Source organism: Lipotes vexillifer, unplaced genomic scaffold (genome assembly GCF_000442215.2).
Source record: "Lipotes vexillifer unplaced genomic scaffold, Lipotes_vexillifer_v1.1 scaffold988, whole genome shotgun sequence".
In the NCBI taxonomy this organism is placed as follows: Eukaryota; Metazoa; Chordata; class Mammalia; order Artiodactyla; family Lipotidae; genus Lipotes; species Lipotes vexillifer.
In genome coordinates this window covers 205,925-226,283 of record NW_006797916.1, presented here as the reverse complement: position 1 = coordinate 226,283, position 20,359 = coordinate 205,925, and the positions used below count along the sequence as shown (strand labels likewise).

The 20,359-nt window shown below is 50.9% G+C and overlaps 1 protein-coding gene and 1 pseudogene across 1 annotated transcript in view; one reads left to right on the top strand and one right to left on the bottom strand.

The window, feature by feature from the left end:
• The window catches only part of TWIST2 (twist family bHLH transcription factor 2), a 50,243-nt gene extending 34,501 nt beyond the window's left edge, over positions 1-15,742 (bottom strand). Inside the window, exon 1 of the mRNA XM_007469940.1 lies at positions 15,048-15,742. Within this exon, the coding sequence (XP_007470002.1) occupies positions 15,083-15,565 (483 nt within the window). The 5' untranslated portion in view covers positions 15,566-15,742 and the 3' untranslated portion in view covers positions 15,048-15,082. The remainder of the gene's footprint in view (positions 1-15,047) is intronic.
• LOC103086327 (collagen alpha-1(III) chain pseudogene) lies at positions 15,564-16,974 on the top strand (annotated as a pseudogene).
• The last annotated feature ends 3,385 nt before the right edge of the window (positions 16,975-20,359 follow it).

Genomic DNA, 20,359 nt, shown 5'->3' with positions numbered 1-20,359 from the left:
CCTACCCCCACCCCCCACCACCCCTACTCCCACCCCCACCCCCGGGCAGAGAGCTGCATGGGCTCCCGCAGGCAGTGGGCAAGGGCGGAGGAAATGCCACCGGTGCGCAGCTAGCATCCAGGCCCAGCCCTTGCTCTCTCCCCAGGGAACGGCATGCGGGGGTCCCCATCTCGTCTGAAATAGAGATCGCCAGTGTGACCACCCATCCCAGGAACAGGAGCTGGGCCACACCTGACGTCAAGGGGGCGTCTCACGTTTCAGACCACCTGCGTGCACTTCCTGGCTCCGCCCTCTGCAGCTAGATGGCCTCAGCTAAGGCCCCTCAGTTTCCCCATCTGGGCGTTGGGAGTAAGAGCACACACCTCACTGGGCCATTTTCAGGATTAAAGTAACTCTACGTGCCAAGTGCCGGGACCCCTAAACGCTCCTCATCACAGCCTCAGCGAGCACCCTCACTAGTCTTCCTTTGCTCCCTGAGCTTCTCTGGGGCAGCGTGGCTCCTCCCTTAGTACCAGTCTAGGGGGAGAGAGGAGGCCCCTCACATCACCACGCGGCCAGGCCTGCGGTGGGAGGCACCCCTCCGAGCCACCCCCAAACCTTGGTGCCACCCAGCTGCACCTGGCAGGCTTCACAAACCCCCTTCCTTGGCACACAGGAGCTCAGAGAAGGGGGCTGCTTGAGGGGAGGTGCCCAACGGGCACTTCAGAAGGGGCCGAGCGCAGGGCATGGAACAGGGTCCCTCCTATGCCTGTGCAGGCTGGGCAGGGTGCACCAAGGGGCGGGTGGGCCCCAGGCAGGGGCGACCCTGGCTCCATGTCTCTGCAAAGCAGCCAAGGCCTGCACCCGCCTCCCCCAGACCCGTCTCGGCCCGGCTGTGCCCCACGGCACCAGCTTCCCTGCCCAGGTCCCACCTGGTCTAGGCCCCGGCCTGGGTCCCGACCTCCTGCGCCCCTGTTCCCCTGGCCCAGGTTGACCGTCGGGGGCAGGGCGCTGCCTCCTGCCCTGTGCTCCTGGCGCCCCACTCGGCCTTCCTGCTCTGTTTATTTGCGCCGCCAGAAGACAAAAAGCCATCGCTCTGACTCACTCATGCTCCCCGTCGGCTCTGATTCATGCAGGAGGCCCACGGCGGGGACTAACCCGGCCGTTAACCTCCTGGTTTCTTTATGTCTCTACAGCAAAGGCAACTGTGGTTTCGGATTGAGAATTCAAGCACAGCTCACTGCATCCGTGTGCTCACAGGAGTGCTGCAGAGGACAGACAGCCTGGAGGAAAGTGCCTGCCCAGGGCTTTCCCTCCTGGAGACCTCAGAGCCACTTAACCCGGCGTGATGGAAACTTACAAACATTTCAGTCGTCTTTCTGAAAAGGATTTGGCCATCTGGCAAGGGTGGTCCCAGAACGTGCCAGAAGCCTGCATCCGACGCAGCCCAGGGTGTGAAAGAAGACAGCCTCAGAGCAAATTAGATTATGGTTTAGAACTGGAAAGGAAATGTGAGACTCAGAGCAGGGGGCTCAGCCCAGGGACACTAGGCTGGGAGGTGCAGGTGTGATTCACATAGTAGGTGAGGCTGCAAACCACCCGGGTCCAGGCTTCTAGAGAACCTGACTTGTCAGGATGGGAGGGGGCGTAAACCCACCGGCACCGCCAGCTCCTCCTTCAGTCCTGAACGTGTGCCGTTCGTGCCCGAAGGCCAGGAGCCGGGGGTGACTGATTTGAACCTTGGATTCCAGTGACTGGTGGGCACGAGCGCCTCCAAAAGCTAAGGAGGCTTCCCTCTTGGGGCTCCTCTCAGTCTGGATTCAGGGGACAGTCAGTTCACTGTATTTTCTCCACTTGCTCCCACAAATCTGAAGTGGTTTATGATTAAGAGCATTTATCCCCAAATATAGAGAGAAGAATACGAAAAGAAAGACAAAGGAGGATGCTGAAACCAAACCGAGGGCGGGGTGACCACAGGGGAAGAGTATGAGCTAATTCCTGTAATTAAGCGCTTATGCCGATCTGCCCGGGAGATAAGGGCAGAAAGCAGCAAGGTACATGGTCCCCCCCTGCCCCGCCCCCGCCAGAAGAATCTGGCCTGGGGTCCCGGCAGGGAGCCCAGCTGGGCCAAGTTGATGGGTTCTGGAAGAAGACATCAAATGATCCCAGCATTAAAGGCACTCTGAGAAAACGGTGGACAGGGGACAGGGTAGTGACGGTGGATTACAGAGGATACCAAAAAAAATATACTTCACATGTTACTTCAGTAGGAACCAAAGTTGTGACATGGAGTGAAAGTTCCAGCGAGGGCGGATCTGCAGGAGGGCAGAAGGCTGTCTTGCAGGAGCCCTGCTTTACCAGCATGGGCCTGGGGGTAGGAGGGTTAACCAGAGTCCAGAGGAAGGGATGCTTGGTAAGAGCCTTCCACCCTCCCTCTCAAAAGTCCCGGTTGGTTTTCTCAAACTGCGTAAGTGATACATGGCATTTGCGGGAAATTTGGAAAATAAAGAAAAGCAATAAAAATAAGAAGGAAAAGGAAGATTTCCCACTAACATTCTGGTCTAGAGACATGTGTCCTTACCTTTCCCTCTCTCTGGACGAACATACCCACGCAAGCACACCCTGAATTTTCAACCTGGGATCATATGTTCTGTTCCACTGTATAACCGTTTCCCTCACATTATTAAATATTTGCTTACAATACCAAATCTGCTGACGGTATAGTGTTCCAGAATATGGCTAAACCGCACAGTTTATTCAAGCAATTCATTCAGGACATTTTAAACATTTCCCTCATATTAACGAAGCTGATATGAATGTGTCTGCTGCTAGGCAGAGCCACCGTGATTCACTCAAAAGATAACTCCTAGAAGTGCATTTGCTCCATCCAAGCCTATTTCCAATTTTTCAATCTTTTTTTTTACCTACTGTCAAAACCTCTTTAGAAAGATTTTACAATGTATCTTGTCCCGGGCAGGGACAAGAGGCCCCTGGTTCCTCACCCTTTCCTCAATAATGGGAATTATCATTATCTCTCTATATTTTCCACTTTAGTAAAAAAATAGTATCCTCCTGTTTTATTTTGAATTTCTTGGCTACCATTGAAGTTCAACACTTTTATATGTGTATTGACCAACTGATTTTCTTCTTTTGTAAGTTCATATATTTTGCCCTTATTTTCTACTGGGTGATCGTCTTTCCTCTTAGAGATTTTTAAGGGCTCTTTGTCTCATAAGAATATTGATCCATTATAAAACACGGTGTAAATATTTCTTTCCCAGTTCATTTGAAAATTCTGGATATCCTAGTTTTTTGGTATTTGGAAGTTTCATTTTTTTAATTGAGCTGCAGTTATTTCTTTTCTTTGTGACTTGCGTCTGCTGTTCCTCAAATGACCAGCCACAGGGGCCAGGGCAGTGAAGGCTCCACATCAGCACCGTCATTTCCGTCCCCTCCGTGTCCACTGTCAGGCTCTGCGGCGCCCCTGCTGCGCCCCACCCGGTGGGCTGGGGGTGGACACACGTGTCGGTGATCCCCGCCGGACAGAGCTCTGGACCTTGACGGGACAAAACGACATTCCTTTTGTCCGCCAGGATTCACCAGGAGGCCTGATTTTCTATTAGCTTTGACGGCCGATGTTTTCATGGAGAGGTTGGGTGGGTGGACATTGTGACACCCGACTGGCTGCAGGGACAGTGAGAAAGACGGGGTAGGTGGGAGGGGGCACCCTGTGTGTGTGCGCCCAAGGGTGCCGACTTAGTTCCCGTCACCCGGACGGTTATAATGAAAACCAGCTGCAGGAAGGATGGAGCCCACCCACCCAACGTGACACTGCCCTACCCTGGGTGCTGGTCCAGTGTCCACAGTGTGTGGCACCCAGCGGGATATCGTGAGGCCCCGGTTCAGTTACTCAGAGCAGAGGTGGCTGGAGAGTGTCCCCAGGTACAGTAGCGCTGGGCTGCACTCGTGAATCAAAGAGCATCCCCTCTGCACCTGGGCTTCGTCCTCGCAGCTGCAGGAGGAACCACGTGGCATTGATGCATCGGGGCCCCGGGACAAGATGTGTCTGGCTTGCGGGGGTGACCCGGGTTCTTGTCAGGCGGCGACACAACTTAACTAGGGGGCCGGCAGGCAACCTGAGTCCTGTCCTCCTGCCTCAGTCTGAGTTCTCTCTCTCAGCGGCTTGAGGGAATCTGTCTGCCTCTCTTCTTCCCTCCCTGGTGATTTTCTTTTGGGGGGAGGGGTGCACAGAGGACCAGGAAGGGGCGAACTGCAGCAGCAAATTTGCTTTCAGCCACTCACCCCTCCTGGTGAGATTCTTTCGGACCTGCTTCGTGTTCTCCTGAGCCCTCCTGTCTGATTCTCAAAACACAGTCCATGAGCCCAACACTACCTCTGGGGTTTCTGCAAGTGTCTCAAAGTGCTGACTGCATGACACCATGAAGGTGATGGTGTTTTTAGAAACAGAACTGAATCACGGCGGAGGAAGCAGTCTCCCACCCGTCTCCCTTGGTGGGTCTCTGGGGCACAGCGGCTCAGGAAGCAGGCAAGGAGTTAACTCAGCAGTGGGGAAGGAGAGAAAAAAGATCAAAGGAGAAAAAACCACCCAACTGGCCCCGAATGATGGCGTGCCACCCCTTTCCCCATGTCCCTCTCTCTGGGGGCAGGCCCCACCATGCTGGTCACATGTCCACTCTGCACTGGGCTAGGGTCCCAGCCCTTAGAAGGCAGCACTGGAGAAAGAGAGGGATTTACCCAAAAGAGCAGGGCAGGGCCAGAGGCCCCCCTTCTCAGGAATCACCAGCTCGGGGTGGCCACAGCATCCCCTTTGAGGGTCTCTGAGCCTGCGAACCAGATTGAGATCGGCTCACTCGTGGGCAGGCCCTGGGCTTTAGGGAGCCCATTGCTGGACGCGATGGGTCCAAATGCTCCTGGGCCACCCCTGCAACAGGTGTGGAAGATGCTCCCCATCTTGTCTGTTGGGTCGATGGCCGGCAGTGTAGAACCTTGGGGCCACTCCCGCCCCTGCGCCCCTCCCCGCCGTCCCCCAGTCCACTGTGGAGAGGCTTCCAGAGGTACAATCAACAGGCCGCTAAGTGTGTTATCAGAATTGTTTGAGGGACTTTTTTTATGAACACATTAGGAAAGAGATTTCAAAAGGAAAATGCTTTTAGGCAACACAACTTGACTAGATGAAAAGCATCTGATAAGCACTGAATCAAGTGGATAAGCTGGATTACATCTCTGGAAAGTGGAGAAAAGGTAAAGGTCTAGCACACCTCCCCCCCCCAAGTCCCATCAAGTCACCAGAGAGGCCCACAGTCTGACTCAGGACTTTTTTTTTTTTTTTTTTTTGCTGGTAAAATACACAATTTATCATTTTAACCATTTTAAAGTATACAATTCAGGAGAATTTTACACTGTTGTGCAAACATCATCGCTATCTAGTTCCAGACCTTTTTCATCACCCCAAACAGAAATCCCACACCCATTAAGCAATTCTGTCCCGTTCTCCCTCCCCGCCAGCCCCTGGCAACCACGAATCTACTTTCGCCTATTCTGGATATCTCATGTCAATGGAATCGTACACTATCTGGTCTTTTGTGTCTGACTTTAACTCAGCGTAATGTTTTCAAGATTCACCCACACTGCAGCGTGAGCCACAACATCATGCCCTCTGGCTGAGTAGTTCTCCACTGCATAGAGAGACCGCACTGTACTGACCCCTTCCTCAGCTGATGGACACCTGTATTGTTTTCACCTTTGGCTATTGTACATAGCACTGTTATGAACATGAGTGTGCACTTTTGTATGAACACCTGCTTTCAATTCTTTGGTGTACATACCCAGGAGGGAATGGCTGGGTCCTACTGGCTCTTGGAATTTGGATAACCGCAAGACTGTGAGAAACTTAACCCATCATTTTGCACGGCAGGAAAACTGAGTTCCAGCGAAGTTACGACACACCTCAGCCCAAAAATGCAGGCCTGAGAGCAGGAAATTGATGTCCACTGCATGTTCAAATTCAGGAAAAGTCCTGTTTGGATTCTCAATCACCTGGACCCAAGACAATGGGTTTTTTCCAACAGATTCACTTGGGGACCTAGCCTGCCCCTACAAGAGCAACCGCCTTTGCTTTGGTCTAATTAAAATTTCCCCTAATAGAAAAATACCATGTCAGAGAAATTCACTAAGGGAAAGAAATGCATATGATTTGCTCTGGAAAGGGTGATTTCACTGAAGAGCAAAATCCATTGGGGAGAGGCTCGTTGACAACATATAGTCGCGAACATTTAAAACCTCCAGAATTCACATTGTGAAGAGTCAAGCAGGAGAGAGCACGGTGGGTGCCAGAAGCCAGAACACACCAGCTTTGCTCTTTGTGTCCTCACTTCCCCTTTGCCTCTTTCTGGTTAGCAAAAGTGAAATTATGTAATTAACATTGAATGATACTTGCTGTAACTTTCAAAAAATACACAACACAAGCTGACTATCCAGGAGCTTGCTTCATAAAATCTGCACATTGACACGCTTCTGAGGAACGAGCCAGGAGGATGAGATCTGTCATCTGTGCAAGTAACGCTTTATCACCATTCAGAGAACTCGGAGGCTCCAGCAGAAGGATGCTTCACAAGATGGCCAGCATGGTGAGCTGGCTTCTCTCAGCAAAGCCAGGCGCGTTCTGTTTCCCCTGTGAACCTCAGTGGTGGGCGGGTGTCATCTCCTGGAAGTCTGCTGTCTTTGGACGAGCGAAAGCTTCAAAGTGAAATTTGACAGTGGGATTATCTATAGGAGGAGGAAACCAGTGCTGAGTTCCCACATCTTCTCGTTAACCCTGGCAAAGGCTGAGCCACGCTGGCTGACGCTCAGCCGTTTGTCCGCATGACCTGAGGGCAGATCAGCAGCAGCTCCGAGGCGTCCGGCCCAGCTGAGCACCCGCCTCCTGGGCTCCCCTCGCCTATGCAGGGTGCTCACCTCAGCCACCGAGCTCTCTGGGACCTCTGCTTTCTCTGGCACCTGGGGCACCCGCTGACTCTGGCAGGGTCCTGCAAGTCGGGCGCCACCTGTGGGACGTCTGGGATGGCCCACTCGGGGTGACGCTGATGCCCCGGAGCAGGTGGCAGGTGAAGGCTCTGCAGGTCCTTGTTAAGTCATGCAGCCCCGCAGCCTCCCGCCTGGGGCATCATCACAGCAGCGTTGAGGCAGCCCTACTGGATTTTACAAAGTGTCCCTTTTCTGGGAAGGCCGGGAGGGTATTTGTTCTGATAAACCACTGTCTTATAGGTTTCTCAGGGACCCCTGGGGAGACGCGATGGGTCTCCAGGGACCAGCAGAGGGAGGTCCGCGCCCGCACACACACCTGATCCTTCTGTTTCCTTATTCAGGGGCCCCGATCCCCTCAATCGCCCTATTCCGTGTGAAATTCTCCACACATCACTTTTCCCGTTCAGGTCTCCACTTTCTCTTTTACTTTGCCATTCCTGAAAAAGTTACCTTTGTCAAATATAAATCATAAATGATAGATTCATGTTTCCAGAATCGCTGGAGATGCATAAGAAGATTAAATTTACTCAACAGTGAAATTATGTGAAATCGTTCATTTTTGAAATGTAATAAAACAAAAGTGGATGTCGCATAATAGTGATCTTTGAAACGAGCAGATAAATATATCACAGTCCACGCTTTTTGCTTATTGTTTAATTAAAAGAAAATCTCTATCCTCAAAAACTCGTCTAAAAGAGAGTTCCGGAAGCGGCAATAATTTAACATCCGGCAAAATAGCCTTGAGTTAATTCTGCCCTTAAAATACTTGACTGTGTGGACTCTTTACACAAGAGGGGTGTGCGTGGAGATCCCGTGCAGCCCCACCACGGACACCATGAACTATCAGCCCGGAAGGACACACCAGGCTTTCTAGGGTACAGATATCCATTAGGGGCACTTTTGTTCTAGTGTCAGTGGAACAATTTTCTTAGAGAAGAGTCACGATAGCCAACTAAGGAGAGGGAGTCACCCAGCACACAGTTTGGGGGGCGGGGGGTCTGGCTGCACATCTATTACTGAGCTGCACTGAATTTCCAGAACACCCAGGACTGCTCTACTCAGAGAACCTGAGACGGGGTGTTTATTCCCCATGCCTGTTTGTGCTGCTGTTGAGGCCTGATGATGGGCTTTTTGTTCATCCTTTATCACTTACTATGATATGAAAGCTTTCGTGGACTTCAGTTATTAATCATGATAGATCTCAGCTAAAGAATAAGCACCAGAGAGGATGCAGGGTTGTAGGGTCCAGGCGGGGAAGGAGCTGAGGAAGAAAGGCTCACCAGCCAGAAAAAATGCACGAAGGATCAAATCTTTCTTAGGTTCCCGCCGACGTATACAGATATCATGAAAAACGACAACAAGGTGGCCATGTGTATTCTGAAGACTTTGATTAGTTACGACCCAATGTATACGTAGTAGGCAATTTGGGATGATTTAAACTCAGGAAAATTAATCTTCAGTGAGGATGTTGTTCATCAGTCAAACCCAATTACATGAATAGAGACGTGGCGACGCTCTCAACTCGAGAAAGAAAATAAAGCCCTTTCCCCCCTCCTTTCCTCTCCAATTTGCAGTAATTTTAGGCATTTCCCAAAGAAATGATAAGCACCTGTGTATTGATCAAGGCAATCTCATTAGGAATGGGATTTTCAATGTACACAGCCTTCCGGAAGTGACCCAGTAAGTACAGGTCTTCCCAACCCTGCAGGCCAGCTTTCCCTGTTACTCTTCCCGAGTTAAAAGTCTGAGTTATGGAAGCAGACGACTAGGTAGCAGGCACTTTCGCGCCCACAGGGCCAGAAAGTCAAGGCAAATGGCTTTTGACTTCTGATCCCACTACACTCCCTGCAAACAAATCTACTTAAAGAGCCGAGATTAATGAAAGGAAATAGCAGCTCAATGTTCATTTCTAGATCTCGTGATTGAAAGAACATGCTGCCCGCTTGCATTCTGACTTCCAGAATGTTAAATCAAAGTCGAACACACACAGAAATCCACCACGGCCGCAGAGGCAGAGACTAGAAACTGTTGGCCTGTGTTTTCTTTCAGGGAGTTTGTTTATTTTACAAGCTGTTCCTCAAGGAGCCCTCGCTTGTCTCTGGAGCAGGCAAAAATCTCTTGAATCTCTAAGAAGACGGACATACTCAGAGAGAACTGAACAGAAAGGCCAGTGTGGTATTTCATTTGTGCAGCAATAGAAAAACAGCATGAACAACAGAAGTTGGGGCATCTGTTCTCCATGGGGAGTCGGACAAAGGATCCCCACACCTCCCCTCCCCAGGCACAAGGCTAAACACCCACCACCGGTTTCCCTTCTGAGTTGCTCTCCCTGACGCTCCGGAGAGGCCCTGGCTGTGACCCCAGCACAAACCTCAGCCCTGGGGTTGGGGTTGGATGTTTGGTCTCTATCGCAGTGTTAATAAAATTAGGGTTTTTGCCCAAATCTTTCCCATCAGTCACACACCAGAACTGCACGTCCGGAAGAACAAATGTGAACCCTCTATCGCAAACAGCAAGGAAGAGAAATCTAATGGCAGACAACATAATTTACCATTTCCCCCCAAAGATGCAGGTGGCTATTTTTAAGGTCGAACATGAGCTAAAAAGAAAGGAGGAGTATTTTTCAGAATAACCGATCTTGATAACTTAAAGCTCGTTGGGCTCAACCCTGTCCTTCATTCAACTGATGGGGAAATTCTGGTCTAAAGAAAGGAGGGATGTGCCCAATTTTAGAGGCATTGCTCTTAGGATGTGAGAAGTAAAATTACCATTCTACAGGAGACATCACGAGAAGCTGGGTCATCTAAATCTTTCCCTGATCAAATAACAGAGGAAAACGATATTATGGGAAGAAACTGAACAGTAACAGCCTCCACAGACACCACGCCTCGCTCTCTCAATCATGTTCCCTCTTACACATAATCACAGGATCACGTTATTCTAAACAAGAGAGTTGTAGATAAAATAATACAGATTTCAAAGCACGTAAGACATTGTTTTGATTCAAAATGACTCTATTTTCAAGTAACCACGAAACATTTCTCAGGTCGGAATAAAGTTACGGGCTGGCTTTTCCAGTTTCTGATTCGAGTCTCCTTTTAGCATGACAACTGTTAGCAATCACTGAAGAAAAATCCCAGCATGCCTTAGCTGACATCAGCATGTGGAAATCGCAGCGTTAATGTCACTGTATCTCACTCCAAAATAAACATCAAATTAAGGCACATTTAATATAACTAAATTGCGGTCAAAGACTTACCCAAACACAAAATTTTGTGTCTTCCTATTAAAGACAAACAAATATTAATTTAAAATAACCATGACTCAGTTTACGATTTGATATCTCTGTCAGTCTCTCTCTCTCTCTCTGTGTGTCTCTCTGTCTCTCTCCCTGTGTCTCTCTGTCTCTCTCTCTGTGTCTCTCTGTCTCTCTCCCCACCCCCCAACTGTGTACTAAGACTTCAATCTCTACACTTCTTGGATGAATAATTTTGATAAATCATCGGCTTCAGAATAGTGTGTGGGGGGGATATGTAAATCAATATAGACTTAGTATCCTAAAAGCAAATGTTGTATCAGTTTCAGGTGAATATTTCCTAAAATTCCTTTGAAAAATATATTCGTTATTAGCAAAGGGATAAATGTATTGATTGGTATTTATCCTCTAGATTTCTGGGATTCTACTCTTTGTTTTAGAATTAAAAGGAACCACTTCTAATTCATTATATATTGCGAATATGAGAAATTCCTAATATTCTGAAAAGTGCAATAATGCAAATGATATCAGGGAAAAATGTGGATTTTTGCTCAAAGCACATTTTTGGGGGTTTATTACTCTGAGATAGGCATAATCATTCCTTATATAATTTGCTCATTTGAATACAGAAATTTTAAAAATTCCTGTGAAATATCTTTTCTTTCAAACTTTTTATTTTGAGATAATGGTAGAGTCACAGAAAGTTGTAAAGAACAGTACACAGAGATTCCCTTACACTCTTCACTCGGGTTTCCCCCAATGGTAACACCTCAAAAAACTATAATACAATATCACAACCAGGAAACTCACATTGATACACTCTCCAGACCTTATTCAGATGTCGCCAGTTTTACACGCAGCCGTATGTGTGTGTATGTGTGTGTGTGTGTGAGTGTTTCATTCTATACAGTTTTATCACACGTGTAGACTCAGGTGACCAGGTGAAATATGTTTTTAAGCATTTTCTGCTTTTAGTGTTTCATCTTGGCTTTACCTTTGAATGCATCCATGTCTGTATCTCTTAGATTCTATGCCTTCTTTATGGCTTTGCTTCTTGGCTACACTAACGTATTCATCTCTTCTTTGAATTTTATTGCCTCATCCGTGAATTCTTTGCTAGCAGAAAGCTTTGTATTTGGTTTGCTTTCTGCAGCACATTTATCCTTTCCCAGGACAAGACACAAACATAAACAGACTTTCCAGCATACATTCACAGGGTTTTTAAAGACACCAATGAGAGTAGGTTAATATAAATACTAAGCTTAAAACCTGTCATAAAAGTTCAGCCTTTAAAACTGGCCTATTAAAATATTTGTTTTTTTTTCAAAGCCCAGATTTAAACTACAGTTATGAGTTACAGTGATCTGCTCAGAAAGAGTTTACTTTATGATCTTTTCACCAGGCGAAAGGAATCTGGCGTCTGTGCCGTCTATCCAAAATATAGCGAAGCAAGGAGGATGAAAACTCAATTCTTTCAGGTTCAAGACTTGTCTGAAAATAGTACAGCTTTCAGAAAACCTCAGTACATTTCAAATGACCTCAAACAGCCACTCTCCAAGTCCCAAGCCTCCAGCTCCCACTCTGGCCAGATGGGTAGCAAGACCTGCTTCCTGCACGATTTAGAGTAACTCCAAATATTTAAGGGAACAATGAGCAAGTAACAGAGGTCAGCCCCTCCATCAGATCTTTTCAGTGGGCATTTTATAACAAAACATTATTTGTATTTCAAGTAGCTGGGCATTCATTCTATTTCTTCCCCTGACCAATCAAAAGCTCTCCTAGGATTCTGCATTTCCATTCACCATAGGGGATTCATTTTCTTTCACGACCAGCTAGCATTCTGAATTTAGCCATTAACGAACACCTCCAAAAAGTCAATTTTCAGGAGAGAGGAAAAGGCTTACACGTATTGGATGGTTAGAGGGTCCTACTCTGTTCTCCAAAGTAACTAAAAGTTCTTAGGGAAAAATAGGTAGTATTTTGAGGATGGGAACCTACTGAAAATCTATGCAGATTGCAGAAGTTAGAGAGATACCTTCTTTAACCACAAAGCAGAGAACACGAAAAATGTCTGATAAGTAATCATCACCTCTCCACACCCTTCCAGCCAGGTGCCCCGCCAAGCCTGCACCGAAGACTCGGGCATTTAACGAGAAAACTGAAAGCTCCTTTGGAGATTTTCAGATTAGATGAACCCTGCTGACTGTCCAAAGACACCTGATTTATTGTGTATTTGTATTTTTAAATGCCAGGCCGAAGGAAAGAGTCAGGATAGACATTAGCACCAGCAGTACTCTGATTTTTCCTGTGTTTCTCTTTATATCAAGGGACAATTTCGGCGTTTAATGTGGTTGCTGCTCATCTAGACACAGCTTTTCTCATATCTCTCAATAGACACTAAAATCACATACAATTTATGGAAAGGTCTAGAAATTCCTTACTAATACATATACCTAATGCGTCTTAAAAATGTTACAAATAAATAGCAAATGCCATGGAGCAACATTTTCAGGAAATCAAACCAAGTATGACTGTATTTATACTCATACAGGCTAACAGCTTAAAAACAGAAAGAATACAAAAGTTTGTCGAACATGCCTGATAAGTAAAAACAAGGTGCGTCCAGGATCATCAGTGTGTCAAAGATTTTCACATTTCCCTTCTCCTCTGTACAGAATGGGTATCTATCCACCTAAGGAAACTGGTTTATCAGACCTAGTCAGTTATATTCAAGTACAGAAAAATAAAAATAAATGGGCCCCATGGAGATCATTTGCTCTCCAGCTGAATATGTTTATCTCTTACATTTCAGGGACTTTTCCCCCAAGAAAACTCTTAATGCTTTTCATTTATTCATTATAAGTGACAGCTTTTATTTTTATATAATGTGAACTGTGCTCTGTGTCTGATTCTCTGTTTTAGGGATGCGATTCTTTTCAAATGAATTTCAAAAGATCCTACGAAAATCCTGCATTAAGGTAATACCTCTTGCTTTTGTTCTCAATAATTTTCTGGAGGGAAGTCTTAATGATAATTCTGTTGACTTTTTCCTTGAACAAAGCTATATATGTGTACGTTTTAAAAAGACGACGTTCCTCATCTGTTTGTTCTTATTTCAGATGTGCTATAAACTATGCGTGGTAGAAAGGGTAAATGGAATTAACTAATGGAAGCTCATAATTTAGGCAGCAAAAACCAGAATTAATGTATTATCCCACTGTAGCATTTTAGTACTCGGCCAATCCAAAGTTTCTTTCCTAGGAAAATATGTGATTGAGACACTTTCCATCTGCTTTTGACAAAGACAGGAGAAGACTGCCGTAAGTTATTCTCTGCTAAAAATTCTTTTTAAAAAGCCTATAAAATGATTAGTGTCCTAGGGGCCTATTTCACCAAAAGAATTTTCAGTGGCACAGAAATAAAAACTAAAAAAATAAAATAAAATCCACCTGTGCTAGATCAGCCTTTCGGAGCCACAGCAAAAACATTTGCAGATATTATAAAACACACAGGAAAGAAATGGATATGCTTGGGAGAATAGGCGGCTGCACGCTCTTGATTAATCTAAATTCCTTCTGTGTGAAGTGGAGACGTGAATAAAAACACTGCAAGATGAGCGAGAAACTAAAACATACCAAGTACGAAGAATTTTTAACCCGGCTCTCTCTCTCCACCAAAAATCCTGCACCCTTCACTCCATCGTCTGAGAGAGGCATGGTCACAGAGCCTTCTGGAAAGCACAGGACAGCATCTCCGCAGTTAGACATTGTCTAAGGGACTTCTAAGGTGTCTGGTGAAAAGGGGCCGGGGCAGGACGCCCTGAGCGCTCTACTAAAGGAATCCAGAACTTCCAGTGCTCTCGGCAGCCGTGTCCCTTTGCCTTCTCCGGCGACGGGCCCTGTCGCACCGCCTCCCTTTCCCTGCAAACCTGTTTCCCAGCCTGGACCCCTCGCGCTCTCCTGCAGGGCCGAACGCTCGGTCGCAGCGCGGGCAGAGCCCCCTCCCAGACTCTCGAGGTTCAAGGCTGGGGCCAGAGGCTCCCAGCTCCGAGGTCCACTCCACCTGCCTGCGGGCAGCCGGGGTTCCCAGCGGCGGTGTCCGCGCTCCGGTCTTCGCGCCTCAGCCTCGGCCCTGTCCTCCGCGCTCGGGGCGCGGATGGTCCCCGGCTTTCGGGCTGCACTGGCCCCCGGAGCCGCCAGCACAGGGCAGCGTCCTCCCGCCTTCCCCAGGCAAACTCAGGCGCCGCCGGTCCGCACCTCTGCGCCCACCGGGAGGGCCAGGGCGCCGACCCCCGGGTCCCCGAGGCGCGGGCCGGGACACCCTGCAAGTGCAGTCGAGGGGAACTGGGTGTACGCACCACGAGTGCGCTCTGCCACTCCCCGGGAACGGGGCGAAGCCACAGCCTGGCACGGCACGGCCCAGGCAGCTTCCCGGGTTGGCCTCCGCTCCGAGGGACGCAGTGGGTAAGCTGGTCCTCAAATCTCTGCCCCGGCCGGCTCCAGGCAGTTTTTCTGATGCCCACTCCCCCGACACTCACCCACAGGCCCCCCACCTCCACAGAAGCAAGGATGGAAAATACCACTGTCACCAGTCGGCACGTTCCCGACTGACACCCTGCCTGGGAGCTTGCACAAAACCACAGGGGTGCCCCGGCACCTGGAAGCTTCCCGATCGACCCCCGTCTGTTGCTAGGAGGAAAAGCGCACCCCATCCTCGCCGCCGCGGCCCGCCCGCTGAGGAGGGCGCCCGTCGCGCGCGCAGCACCTACCCTGGCGCGCCGGTCCGGACGTGGGTGGCGCGGTGCTAGTGGGAGGCGGACATGGACCACGCGCCCTCCATGCGCCACACGGAGAAAGCGTAGCTGAGGCGCTCGTGGGCCACGTAGCTGCAGCTGGTCATCTTATTGTCCATCTCGTCGCTCTGCAGGACCTGGTAGAGGAAGTCTATGTACCTGGCGGCCAGCTTGAGCGTCTGGATCTTGCTGAGCTTGTCCGAGGGCAGCGTGGGGATGATCTTGCGCAGCGCAGCGAAGGCCTCGTTGAGCGACTGGGTGCGTTGGCGCTCGCGCACGTTGGCCAGGATGCGCTGGCTCTGCAGCTCCTCGAAGGACTGCGCGCTCGGGCTGCCCTTCTTGCCGCGCTTGCCGGGGGTCGGGCTGCCATCTTCGCTCGACTTCTTGCTGTAGCGCCGTTTCCGGCCGAAGCGCTTGGGCTGCCGCTCGAGCTCCTCCTCGCTGGTGCCCAGGCTGTCCACGGGGGACACGGGCGAGCTGGAGCCCTCCTCCATGGCGCCCGCCCGGCGCGCGTGGGGCTGGGGGCGCCGGGCGCCGAGCGCGCGCCGCTGGCCAAGCCCGCGGTCGCCGAGCACACGCTCCCCGAGCTGCTCGAAAGGCTCTGATTTCAAGGCCGGCTTGTGCAAAACCGAGGTCTCCGGGAGAGGAAGTTATTCTAACTTTTTTGGAAACCCTAGCCGGGCTGGGTTGCTAAATAGTTGTCAGGAGCGAGGGCGGCGCGCTGATTGGCCGCCGCGCCCGGGGGCAGGGCAAGTTCTGGGGCCTTCGCTGGCCGCCCCCGCCCCCCGGCGCGGCACTTTCAGTTTTGCCTCCCCCTTAGGCCCCGGCCGCGGCGGGCACCCGCGAGTGCCGGGCCCTCGCGCGCCGCCCGCACCTCTATCCCGGGCTCTGACCGCTCTCCGGCCGCGCCGCGCCCTGGGCTCAGCCGACCCGGCTTTGTCTGCTCCTTAACTGGAGATCGAAACCCGCCGGGCTGCGGGGTCTCTCCCGCGCCGCGAGGGGTGCGGGTGGCGAGTCCTACCCTGGATGCGCTCCCAGGAGGTGAGGACGCGGCGGGGAGACGCCGGGGGCGCCCGGGCCAGTGTGCGCCTTGCTTGCTCCCGGGCGCACAGCGAGTTCGCGCCGTGGCCCGCACTTTCGGCCAGGGGTGGGGGACGTGCGGGCCAGTAGCCCCGGCGCCCAGACAGCGGGCGTGCGGACACGCGGGTGCCCTTGGAGACGCCACTCTCCACGCACGCGACGCAGGGATCCGTGGAGACGCGGCCTGCTCTGCCCAGCAGTTGTATGGGGGAGTTTCTCACCCCAACTTGCTGGGGAGCCCCGGCCCCGACGGCCTTAGCAGGCCGTCCTTCTAAGTGCGTTAAAACCTCAGCGCCACCGCGAGCCTCCGCGGGAGCGCCCGGCGCCCACCGCGCCCACCTGCCTGGCCCCCGCCGGGGGTGCGGGAGCGGGGCGGGGGCGCCTGCTAGGCCGCAGTGCCGGGCCCCAGCCTCGGGGCCCACCCTCTCCTTCGCAAATCGGCTGTGGACAGAGGGCGGTCCGGGGAGCCGCGCGGCCTCCCCTGCGCTGGGCGCCCGCAAAGCGGGGCCCGGCCTCGGCGGGCGACACCGGGGACGTCGGCCCCGCGCCATCTGGACGCCGAGCGCGGGCGCGTTTGAAGTGGTTCGGGGGGCTCTTTGTTCGCCAGGCCGTTCTGGCTCGGGGCCTGGAGGTGGTTTACGGCCTGGATGCCTTTGAACCTATTCCCAGGTGACCCGGGCTCAATTAGACCCGGGCCTGAGCGGGCTGTCAGGCGAGCCGCGTGATCAAGGGCGGGCTGGGCCCTTTTATTGCAGTTGAACTCGGGGCCGGCGTGGCTGGGCCTCGGCTGCTCCGCGGGGCCGGGCCGCGCCCACAGCGTTAGGAAACCCGAGGGCAAGCGGCTGCGTGTGCGGCCCGGGCGGCCCAGGGGGACGTTTCCCAGCCCCGCAGTTAGCGATGGGAGACAGAGCTGGGGGAAGAGGCCCGCGCACAATGTAGCTGCGTCAGAGCGATGTTGGTTTGCAGTTTCTTCCCCACCCGCGGGCTTCACGATCTGAAAACTACAGGATCCTAAGACTATGGGGTCCCGGGAGTTGCCGCGTCCAGCCCGCCGCGCCTGGCCACCCCCCTTCTGCAGCGCTGGTATGGCGCTCAGATTATCCAGCGCAGCAAAATAGCTTTCCGTGTCTCTTTAAAAATCTGAAATAAAAACTTAAGGAACAAAAGAGAGAGTGAGAGCGGCGTGGGGCGCGTCCTGGCCTCGCTGGGGCCCAGCCTTCCCGCGGCTTTGCGCGTCTAAAGGGCCTGCGCCGTATGGGAACAGCAGCGACTTGCTGCTCTTCGACTCCGTGCTTGCGGAGACCGAGGGCCCAGACCCCGTTTCCCGCCCAGCTTACATAAGCCCAGAGACGTCCCTCCCGCCTCCCCCTGCCCATGAGCCCGGAGAGCGAGCGTGTAAGGGGGAGAAGAGCCTGCCTTGTAGGCTGCCCCACCCCCCACTCTGTCTGCCCTGCTGCCCACGGGCATGAGAACAATTTCTGGAAGCCCCGTCTAAGAGCCGATCACCTGCCTAAGCCACAGCAATAGGGTGGAGTTGGGCTTACAAGGAGCTGACACCTGATATCCAAGGCACAAATCACCTACAGGTAAGATTCTCCTGTAGGAAAATCCCTTTTAGAAATTTCCCTTTGAAAAATCGCCCAAGAGGGCATAGGACAAGCCCTTGTTATAACAGTTAGATCCCCGCCTCGCACGTCTCATGTTACCACGACAAGGCTTGAAGGGATGGCGCCTTCTGTGTGCAGTTGCACGTGGCGGACGGGTGCTCCGCTGTCCTTTCCGTCCTTCTACAGATCCTTCCTGAATTGCAGGAGTTGAAAAGCTACAAATGACCTGTCTCAGACTCTGGCGGCCCTGGTCTGCAAGATGCAGTCCTGGGGTGGAGATGTCTGGTTTGCTCCTGGAAGTGCGGTGTCTGGTCACATCTAGAGGCAGGGGGAAGAGCAACCCTTTTCTGGAGTGGAACCCAGCAAGCCTGGGAGCTGGCAGCCGTGGCAGTAGCAGCAGTTCCTTGATTCCAGGCTGGTTCTGGAATCACTGTTTTCCTGGTACAGTGAGGCAGTGGCTCCAGGTCTGCAAGCCGGTCCTAAAACCTCTGTCTAGAGTCTGTTTATCAGCTCCATTACAATTGTGTCATATTCCCTAATAAGTTGTTTCCTGCATAAACTAGCCAGTGTCGGCCCTGTTCTCGGCAAAAGAACTCTGAGACACCCCGACTGGGGACCGTAGTGTACAAGATGAACACTAGGGCTCTTTCCAGGGTGCCTTGTTTTCTTGACATCTCTCACTTGTAATGTGGGAATAACATGGGCCTTTGCCCCACATTTATTAATGCCTTTAAGATCAAATCAGCAACAAACTCATGCTATGATTTTTTTTTTTTTTCACATGGAATGTATACCTAATTTCAGTTTAAAACAACACCAGAGGTCTTCCCTGGTGGTACAGTGGTTAAGAATCCTCCTGCCAATGCAGGGGACACAGGTTCGAGCCCTGGGCTGGGAAGATCCCACATGCCGCGGAGCAACTAAGCCCGTGTGCCACAACTACTGAGCCTGTGCTCTAGAGCCTGTGAGCCACAACTACTGAAGCCCGCGCACCTAGAGCCCGTGCTCCGCAGCAAGAGAAGCCACCGCAATGAGAAGCCCACGCACCACAACAAAGAGTAGCCCCCGCTCGCCGCAACCAGAGAAAGCCCGCGCGCAGCAACGAAGACCCAGCACAGCCAAAAATAAATAAATAAATATTTTAAAATAAGAATGAAAAATAAATAAAAACAACACCAGAAAGATCAACCATGGCCTAAAAAGAATGGGAGAGAGAGAACAAGGTGTAGGGGTCTGGGACAGAAGCCAGGCTCCTCTGCGTAAACCTTGTTACGTAGATTTGACTTTGAAACCATAGAAATGTTTCACATAATTATTTAAAAATTAAACCAAAATGAGAAAAAAATAGAAAACCCTAAAAAGTCAAAAGCAAAATCAGACAGATGTACCTAATTTTGTATCATCTTGGTGGCTTAACCATGCAGACAGAAATAACTTAAGATCATTTTAAACGCTGTGATTTGACTCTATCCATCCCTAGAGGGATAGACTGTAAAGGAGAGAGAAAAGAACCGCGTAAAGGCTTAATCTGTTTTCAGTATTCATATTTCTAGTAACAGTATTGCTGCTGTCATTCTGAAACTGTGAGCTAAAGCAAGTTATTATGTTTACATCTTTGGGAATCGAGATTTCCACCCTAAAAGAAAAGAGATACAAATATAAAATGAAAGAAGTTAGGTAAGAGCATGGCTTTCGAAATTTGTTGGAAATATCTGTATGAGCTCATAACGTATTTCCTCTTAAACAATGTATTTCTTGACCCTGACCGTTGGAAAAGCACAGACGCCTTGAGTGACCCAGGGGCAGTGAGCATCCCTGGTGTCCATATGGTGGCCTCTCCTTGAAGAAATGGCTGACTTAAGGTCTGGGGCAAGATGTGTACAAGATAAACGCGGTGCATCTTTTTACACCAGAGAGCAAGGAAGCTTTCAGGGACTCCTGGTCCTGCTGGGATGTGTTACTGCCCGGGAGCTTCCCACCACGGTGGATTGGGAGAGGCTGTCATCCACTGTGGTTCTAGGAGTAGCTGGATTTAACTTAGTTTGACTTGAATTCATGACTCAGGAAGGCTTGTTTTCTCTCCCCGGCCCCCCACCCCTTTCAGATAGTTCCTTTAAGTTCTCACTGTCCTGTCGTGTTTGTTTTTAATCTTAAAATCTGTCACATCTTCTGCCCTCTCCTTCCCTCCCCCACGGCTCTTCAAACTTTGCACTTTCCAGTGGAGCCCAGCAGATCCTGTTGACTCTGATGGGTGGAGAGATAAGAGGACTTATGGTTACACTCTGATAAAAACACGCACTTTATTGTGCACTGGAGGGAGGAATTAATGGAAGACAGAAGAGTATTAGTGCAGAGGCCGTTTCATTATCACTGACTGTGTGGTTCAGGCCACACTAAGAAGTGGGGTAGGAGCCAGGTAGCAGAGACTTCGCAGTGCAGCATGTTGAGGGGTGTAGTGGAGGGTGCTGGACCCGGGCTGAGGTCTGGGGTGCTGGAGAAGACATCAGCAAAGGGGGAGCAAGTCTACCAGGAGAGATGAGAATGTGTCAAGATCCACGGGGTGAAAGAGTCATGGGTGTCCCCACAATGCGGGGGGGGGGG